We start from the raw sequence: 9,463 nt of genomic DNA on the forward strand, positions 1-9,463 counted from the left end.
AGTGAAAAGTATTGTTTCTTGCGCGATATACAGACAAAGCATACCATTCATAGAGAAGGAAAGGAGAGAGTGCAGAATGTAGTGTTACAGTCATAGCTAGGATGTAGAGAAAGATCAACTTAGTGCGAGGTAAGTCCATTCAAAAGTCTGATGGCAGCAGGGAAGAAGCTGTTCTTGAGTCGGTTGGTGACCTCAGACTTTTGTATCTTTTTCCTGACGGAAGAAGGCAGAAGAGAGAATGTCCGGGGTGCGTGGGGTCCTTAATTATGCTGGCTGCTTTGCCGAGGCAGCGGGAAGTCTAGACAGAGTCAATTAATGGGAGACTGGTTTGCATTTAGCATTTTATTCCAGATTTACTAATTTATGTGTCTTCTCAATGTATAGGGCTCCATTCACTCCTTCTATGTTTTTTTCATGCATTCATGGGATGTGGGCATCGCTGGCTAGGTCAACATTTATTGCCCATCCCTAATTGCCCTTGAGAAGGTGGTGGTGAGCTGCCTTCTTGAACCGCTGCAGTCTGTGTGGTGTAGGTGCACCCACAGTGTTGTTCGGGAGGGAGTTCCAGGATTTTGACCCAGCCACAGTGAAGGAATGGTGATATATTTCCAAATCAGGATGGTGAAGTGGCTTGGGGGGGAACATCCAAGTGGTGGTGTTTCGCTGTTTCTTCTGCCCTTGTTCATCCAGGTGGAAGTGGTTGTGTGTTTGAAAGGTTGCTGTCGAAGGAGCCTTGGTGAGTTATTGAAGTGCATCTTGTAGATTGTACACACTGCTGCCACTGTGCATTGGCGGTGGAGGGTTTGAGTGTCTGTGAAAGGGGTCCCAGCAAGCGGGGCTGCTTTGTTCTGGATGGTGTCGAGCTTCTTGACTGTTGTTGGAGCTGCACCCATCCAGGCAAGTGGGGAGTATTCCATCACACTCCTGACTTGTGTCTTGTGGACGGGCTTTGGGGAGTCAGGAGGTGAGTTATTCGCTGCAGTATTCCCAGCCTCTGACCTGCTCTGGTAGCTACAGTGTTTATATGGCTGGTCCACTTCAGTTTCTGGTCAATGGTAACCCCTCCCCAGGATGTTGATAGTGGGGGATTCAGCAATGGTAATGCCATTGAATGTCAAGGGCGATGGTTAGATTCTCTCTTATTGGGGATGGTCATTGCCTGACACTTTTCTAGCACAAATGCTACTTGCCACCTGATAGCCCAAGCCTGAATATTGTCCAAGTCTTGCTGCATTTGGGCATGGACTGATTCAGTATCTGAGGAGTTACGAATGATGCTGAACATTGTGCAATCATCAGTGAACCTCCCCACTTCTGACCTTATGATGGAAGGAAGGTCAGTGATGAAGCAGCTGAAGATGGTTGGGCCTCGGACACTAACCTGAGAAACTCCCGCAGTGATGTCCTGGAGCTGAGATGATTGATCTCCAACCACCAGAACCATCTTCCTTTGTGCCGGGTATGACTCCAGCTAGCGGAGCATTTTCTGCCTGATTCCCATTGACTCCAGTTTTGCTAGAGTTCCTTGATGCTACACTCAGTCGAATGCTGCTTTGATATCAAGGGCAGTCACTCTCACCTGACCTCTGGAGTTCAGTTCTTTTGTCTGTGTTTGGATCAAGACTATAATGAGGTCAGGAAACGAGTGACCTTGGCGAAACCCAAGCTGGGCGTCACTGAGCAGGTTATTCCTGAGCAAGTGCCACTTGATAGTGCTGTTGATGATGTCTTCCATCACTTTACAGATGATCAAGAGTAGACTGATGGGGTGGTAGTTGGCCGGGTTGGATAGGTCCTGTTTCTTGTGTACAGGACATACTTGGGTAACTTTCCACGTTGCGGGGTAGATGCCAGCGTTGTAGCTGTCCTGGAACAGTGAACTGTTGATGTTTCCATGGGATTTATATTCACGCTGTATAAATACAATTGCTTGATGTATATTAGTAAACATAACATTTGTGTAGCATATTTAAGATATATATATGCTTATTATAATAATCAGTGCAGATTACAATGTGCAACTGCTATAGGTTTAATACAGATTATACAATTGTTATTACATTTGGTGGTTTAACACGGATATCAGAAGGACGTATTTTACACAGAGGGTGGTGGGGGCCTGGAATGCGCTGCCGGGCAAGGTGGTGGAGGCGGACACACTGGGAACGTTTAAGACTTATCTAGATAGCCACATGAACGGAGTCGGAATGGAGGGATACAAAAGAATGGTCTAGTTGGGACCAGGGAGCGGCGCGGGCTTGGAGGGCCGAAGGGCCTGTTCCTGTGCTGTATTGTTCTTTGTTCTTTATATTAGAGAAAGGTATAGATTTTGTACATTATGGGTAGTCAAAGTGCATCACACACAATGTTGCTTGGGTATAGTAACCAAGCATGGCTGCAGAACAATGCTGTGGGTTGGACAGTTCCCTTTTACCCCAGAACTAGTTTCAGGTGAGCTCAGACTGAAGGGATCAAGGTTTCTTCCATCAGCAGAAGGAATGGGTTTGAGTGTCTCGAACCAGTTCCCTTTTTTATTCATTTAGGGGTTTGTGGACGTCGCTGGCTGGACCAGCATTTATTGCCCATCCCTAACTGCCCTCCATTTCAGAGGGCAGTTGAGAGTCAACCACATTGCTGTGGGTCTGGAGTCACATGTAGGCCAGACCGAGTAAGGGCGGCAGATTTCCTTCCCTAAAGGGCATTAGTGAACCAGATGGGCTTTTACAACAATCGACAATGGTTTCATGGTCATCATTAGACTTTTAATTCCAGAGTTTTATTGAATTCAAATTTCACCATCTGCCGTGGTGGGATTCAAAACTGGGTCCACAGAGCATTACAGTGGGTCTCTGCATTACTAGCCCAGTGACAATACCGTTATGCCACTGCCTCCCCAAGCCCAATGGCTCACTCAGCAGGTGATGTGATAACTGGAGATGCCACACCAGTGTAGCCGGGGATACCCAGGGTAGCTGAAGGTGGTGGGGCTAACTAACACTGGAGCCTGGTGGAGAGAGCTTTACCCACCCTTGGGACTACTTGATGCTAATGCCAAGGAATCCATTCTAAACTGCCCGTTGTTGGGGGGGAATCTGGTAAAAAGGTGGCTGATCCACACAAATCTCTCATTCTCACCCAATTGGAACAGTTAAGTCCAACCCTAATGCACCCAAAATGTTCTCAGCACTGATTCCCTGATTGTTCAAGAAATAATGTTGAAAGCTCTATCAATATTCTAAACATTTGGAATGACCCAGTCAGTATTTATCTGGGCCTGGCTCAACTGAATCTCTGTGCAAATGTGAGGTGAATTGCTGATGTTGATGTGGGATTTAAATCAGCCAGGCTCTGTTTTTCCTCTTGCAGTTGATGGACCTCCAATGTATCCATCGCGATTCGCCTACCTCCCGCCAAAGTACCCGGATAAAATGACATTTGATGAGGTAAGCACGGCCCTGCGGGGTCTCCCTGGGGCTGGGGTAAGCAGCAGCAGCGTTGAGTTGAGAAAGGGGTGGGGTTACATGCTTATCCTACCCGTCCATCACTCCTGCTCCCAACAATCTGCCATTGGTTAACCGTACACTTCGAATTGTTTGCCCTCACCTTCAGGTCGCTCTGCTGCTTTTGTCATCTCTCCCATTGCAACACCAGCTCCACACCCATCAGCTGTTCTTCCAACTCTGATAGAACATAGAACAGTACAGCACAGAACAGGCCCTTCACCCCACGATGTTGTGCCGAGCTTTGTCTGAAACCCAGATCAAGCTATTTCCTCCCTATCATCCCGAAGTACTCCATGTGCCTATCCAATGATCTCCAGGGTATACCCACCAAGCTACCCCCAACTCTTGGTGGGGCAGCACGGTGGCACAATGGTTAGCACTGCTGCCTCACATGCCAGGGACCTGGGTTCAATTCCAGCCTTGGGTCATTGTCTGTGTGGAGTTTGCACGTTCTTCCCATATCTACCTTAGTTTCCTCCGGCTGCTCCGGTTTCCTCCCACAGTCCAAAGATCATCATAGCATCCCTACAGTACAGAAGGCGGACATTCAGCCCATTGAGTCTGCACCGACCACAATCCCACCCAGGCCATATTCCCGTAACCCCATATATTTACTCTGATAATCTTCCGGACACTAAAGGGACAATTTAGCATGGCCAATCCACCTAACCCAGACATCTTTGGACTGTGGGAGGAAACCGGAGCACCCGGAGGAAACGCACGCAGGCACAGAGAGAAAGTGCAAACTCCAAACAGACAGTGACCTGAGACTGGAGTTGAACCTGGGTCCCTGGCGCTGTGAGGCAGCAGTGCTAAGCACTGTGCCACTGTGCCACACCATGCAGCTTCGGTGGATTGGCCATGCTAAATTGCCCGTTAGTGTTAGGGGGATTAGCAGAGTAAATAAGTGGGGGTTACAGGGATAGGGTCTGGGTGGGATTGTTGTTGGTACAGGTTCGATGGGCCGAATGGCCTCCTTCTGCCCTGTAGGGATTCCATGTTATGAACCCGACGACCATTACGTTCATTAGGATTCTCTCCTTTAATCTCTTTATCTTGCTATCTCTCTCCCCATCCCCAAAAACCTGCTTGAAAACACTCTCCAAGAGCACTTTTGGTCGCCTCCCCTTCTTACTCCCTTCGACTCCTTACTTAACGCCAACCATTCCTCTTGTGGAACTCCTTTGGGATATGAGAGACACTCTGGGTGGGATTTTCCGGCCGCGCTTGTCCCGAGACTGGAAAATCCCGCCCGAGGTTAGCAGACCTTTCCGTGGTCCATCCCTCGCCCATTCCGATTCCCATGGTGGGCGGGATGGTAAAATTCCGGTCTATACGTGAATTTACTCATTCTGTGGGCCAGTGACTGGTTGGGTCCAATGGCATATTGCCTTGTGTCTTTTCTGTGTTGCGATGAATGTTGAGCCAGTTAGCTCTGATAGTTCACAGTGTGATGCACTAACAGTGGGGGTTCAGTTTGGCTGCGGGAATTCTTGGATCCTGCCTCCTCTTCCCCTACATGTGATATTATGCCATTTAAAAAAAAAATCATTTACAGGATGCGGACGTCACTGGCTAGGCCAGTATTTATTGCCCATACCTAATTACCCTTCAGTAGGTCGTGTTAAGCTGCCTTCTTGAATCACTGCAGTCCCGAAGTGTAGGTACACCCTTGGTGCTGTTAGTGTCCAAAAATGACTAGGTGAAGTGGATTAGACATGTATGATGAAGCCCAACTGGAAAGGAACATTGTTTCTTACGGAATGCAAAGTAAAACCACCACTGTGGTGTACACACACTAGTCCCTCCATGGGACGTCAGTTCAGCAGGCCCAGTCCTGGGCCTGCCTTATAAGAGGCTCAGATGATGAGTTCCAGCTGAGGCCACTGCCTGTTACCAGGGAAACTTGTACTCAACGAGCCCCACAGGGAGATCAATCAGTGAATCCTCATGGATCTTGTGGAGGTTATCACACCATGGTAAATGTGTGGGGTTATGGGGATAGGGAGAGGGGGTGGGTCTGGGTAAAATGCTCTTTCAGTGGGTCAGTTCAGACTCGGTGGGCCAAATAGCCTCCTCCTGCAATGTAGGGATTCTATGCGACTATGCCTACCACTACATTTCTAATTATTGAGCCTTGCTTTGCAACTCTGAGCAGATTATGGATACGTGTGGGGGTCACAGGGTAGTTGTCATGGGGGACTTTAACTTTCCAAATATTGATTGGAACCTTTGTAGGTCAAATAGTTTGGATGGGGCACTTTTTGTGCAGTGTGTGCAGGAGGGTTTCCTGACACAATATGTGGATAGGCCGACAAGGAGTGAGGCCACATTGGATTTGGTACTGGGAAATGAACCGGGCCAAGTGTTAGATTTGGTTGTGGGAGAGAACTTTGGAGATAGTGACCACAATTCGGTGTCTTTTGTTATTGCAATGGAGAGGGATAGGGCCGGACGGCAGGGCAAGGCTTACAATTGGGGGAGAGGTAATTATGATGCGATTAGGCAAGAATTAGGGGGCATAAGATGGGAACAGAAACTGTCAGGGAAAGGCACTGATGAAAAGTGGAACTTTTTCAAGGAACAAATACTGGGTGTCCTTGATAGGTATGTCCCTGTCAGGCAGGGAGGAAATGGCCGAGTGAGGGAACCGTGGTTCACAAAAGAGGTGGAATGTCTTGTGAAAAGGAAGAGGGAAGCTTATGTAGGGATGAGGAAACAAGGTTCAGATGGCTCGACTGAGGGTTACAAGTTAGCAAGGAACGAGCTGAAAAAGGGGCTGAGGAGAGCTAGGAGGGGACATGAGAAGTCCTTGGCGGGTCGGATCAAGGAAAACCCCAAGGCTTTTTACTCTTATGTGAGGAATAAAAGAATGACCAGGGTGAGGTTAGGGCCGGTCAAGGACAGTGGTGGGAACTTGTGTATGGAATCAGTAGAGATAGGCGAGGTGATGAATGAATACTTTTCTTCAGTGTTCACCAAGGAGAGGGGCCATGTTTTTCAGGAAGAGAAGGTGTTACAGGCTAATAGGCTGGAGGAAATAGATGTTCGGAGGGAGGATGTATTGGCAGTTTTGAATAAACTGAAGGTCGATAAGTCCCCTGGGCCTGATGAAATGGATCCTAGGATTCTTTGGGAGGCGAGGGATGAGATTGCAGAGCCTTTGGCTTTGATCTTTGGGTCCTCGCTGTCCACAGGGATGGTGCCAGAGGACTGGAGAGTGGCAAATGTTGTTCCCCTGTTTAAGAAAGGGAATAGAAATGACCCTGGTAATTATAGACCGGTTAGTCTGACTTCGGTGGTTGGTAAATTGATGGAAAAGGTCCTTAGGGATGGGATTTACGACCATTTAGAAAGATGCGGATTAATCCGGGATAGTCAGCACGGATTTGTGAAGAGCAAATCGTGCCTCACAAATTTGATAGAATTTTTTGAGGAGGTAACTAGGTGTGTTGATGAAGGTAGGGCGGTTGATGTCATATACATGGATTTTAGTAAGGCGTTTGATAAGGTCCCCCATGGTCGGCTTATGATGAAAGTAAGGAGGTGTGGGATAGAGGGAAAGTTGGCCGATTGGATAGGTAACTGGCTGTCTGATCGAAGACAGAGGGTGGTGGTGGATGGAAAATTTTCGGACTGGAGGCAGGTTGCTAGCGGAGTGCCGCAGGGATCGGTGCTTGGTCCTCTGCTCTTTGTGATTTTTATTAATGACTTAGAGGAGGGGGCTGAAGGGTGGATCAGTAAATTTGCTGATGACACCAAGATTGGTGGAGTAGTGGATGAGGTGGAGGGGTGTTGTAGGCTGCAAAGAGACATAGATAGGATGCAAAGCTGGGCTGAAAAATGGCAAATGGAGTTTAACCCTGATAAATGTGAGGTGATTCATTTTGGTAGGACTAATTTAAATGTGGATTACAGGGTCAAAGGTAGGGTTCTGAAGACTGTGGAGGAACAGAGAGATCTTGGGGTCCATATCCACAGATCTCTAAAGGTTGCCACTCAAGTGGATAGAGCTGTGAAGAAGGCATAAAGTGTGTTAGCTTTTATTAACAGGAGGTTGGAGTTTAAGAGCCGTGGGGTTATGCTGCAACTGTACAGGACCTTGGTGAGACCGCATTTGGAATATTGCGTGCAGTTCTGGTCACCTCACTATAAGAAGGATGTGGAAGCGCTGGAAAGAGTGCAGAGGAGATTTACCAGGATGCTGCCTGGTTTGGAGTGTCGGTCTTATGAGGAAAGGTTGAGGGAGCTGGGGCTGTTCTCTCTGGAGCGGAGGAGATTGAGGGGAGACTTAATAGAGGTTTATAAAATGATGAAGGGGATAGATCGAGTGAACGTTCAAAGACTATTTCCTCGGGTGGATGGAGCTATTACGAGGGGGCATAACTATAGGGTTCATGGTGGGAGATATAGGAAGGATATCAGAGGTAGGTTCTTCATGGAGAGAGTGGTTGGGGTGTGGAATGGACTGCCTGCAGTGATAGTGGAGTCAGACACTTTAGGAACATTTAAGCGGTTATTGGATAGGCACATGGAGCACACCAGGATGGTAGGGAGTGGGATAGCTTGATCTTGGTTTCAGATGAAGGTCGGCACAACATCGTGGGCCGAAGGGCCTGTTCTGTGCTGTACTGTTCTATGTTCTATGTTCTATGGGAGAGAGAGAGAGAGAGAGTTTCAGGAATATAGAATCAAAGAATCCCTACAGTGCAGAAGGAGGCCATTTGGCCCATTGAGTCTGCACTGACCACAATCCTACCCAGGCCCTATCCCCATAACCCCATGCATTTACCCTGCGAATCCCCCTGACACTAAGGGGCAAGTTAGCATGGCCAATCAACCTAACCTGCACACCTTTGGACTGTGGGAGGAAACCGGAGCACCTGGAGGAAGCCCACGCAGACACGGGAAGAACATGCAGACTCCACATAGACAGTGACCCAAGCCGGGAATCAAACCCGGGGGTCCCTGGCACTGTGAGGCAGCAGTGCTAATCACTGTGCCGCCCCAATATCTTGATCTTTAGGCCTTCCATAGACCTTCTCACTCTAGAGCCACTGATTCAGTATATTTTCACTCTCTCAGAAGCCAAACGCTAACATTACAGTAATAAATTAGACAAATCCAGTTATTGTATATTAACACTAAATAGGATCCAGATGATCTACACATGTGGGTTCTACATTCCTTTTTGTTTCTATTCCTCCCTCTCTTTCTTTTAATTTGACCGTATTTATTTATTGGTGTCACAAGTAGGCTGACATTAACACTGCAATGAAGTTACTGTGAAAATCCCCTAGTCGCCACACTCCGGCGTCTGTTTGGGTTACACTGAGGGAGAATTTAGCACAGCCAATTCACCCTAACCAGCACGTCTTTCGGACTGTGGGAGGAAATCGGAGCACCCGAAGGAAACCCACGCAGACACGGGGAGAATGTGCACACACCGCACAGACAGTGATCCAAGCCGGGAATCGAACCTGGGTCCCTGGTGCTGTGAGGCAGCAGTGCTAACCACTGTGCCGCCCCAGTTTGAGTTAAATTTCAAACCCTTGTTCATTGCTTCAAGCTTGTTCCTCCATTCATCTTGACCAGGGCTGATGATTGAATTCAAAAGGGAATGGTTTAATATTTTTGTTTCATGTTACTGCAGGTTTTTCTAATAAACCTGCAGCGACGGCCGGACAGACGGAAGAGGATGCTTCAGACATTGTATGAACAGGAGATTGACTGCAAGATAATGGATGCTGTGGATGGAAGGTCAGTCGGTTTTCAGTTGGGCTGAAGGTGGGGGGTATTAGAGTATCTGCCTCACAGCGCCAGGGACCCGGGTTCAATTCCCGGCTTGGGTCACTGACTGTGCAGAGTCTGCACGTTCTCCCCGTGTCTGCGTGGGTTTCCTCTGGGTGCTCCGGTTTCCTCCCCCAGTCCGAAAGACGCACTGGTTAGGTGCATTGGCC

The 9,463-nt window shown here is 48.2% G+C and overlaps 2 protein-coding genes across 3 annotated transcripts in view; one reads left to right on the top strand and one right to left on the bottom strand.

Annotated features, from left to right (window-relative positions):
* Nucleotides 1–9,463, top strand: part of cercam (cerebral endothelial cell adhesion molecule) — a 112,127-nt gene that overhangs the window by 60,234 nt on the left and 42,430 nt on the right. For both annotated transcript variants that reach the window (XM_078226291.1, XM_078226292.1), the window contains exons 7-8: nucleotides 3,367–3,443; nucleotides 9,157–9,263. In XM_078226291.1, the coding sequence (XP_078082417.1) occupies nucleotides 3,367–3,443; nucleotides 9,157–9,263 (184 nt within the window). The remainder of the gene's footprint in view (nucleotides 1–3,366; nucleotides 3,444–9,156; nucleotides 9,264–9,463) is intronic.
* Nucleotides 1–9,463, bottom strand: part of LOC144502412 (ral guanine nucleotide dissociation stimulator-like) — a 301,219-nt gene that overhangs the window by 54,385 nt on the left and 237,371 nt on the right. The window lies entirely within an intron of this gene.

The sequence above is a fragment of the Mustelus asterias genome, chromosome 13 (genome assembly GCF_964213995.1).
Source record: "Mustelus asterias chromosome 13, sMusAst1.hap1.1, whole genome shotgun sequence".
NCBI classification, from domain to species: Eukaryota; Metazoa; Chordata; class Chondrichthyes; order Carcharhiniformes; family Triakidae; genus Mustelus; species Mustelus asterias.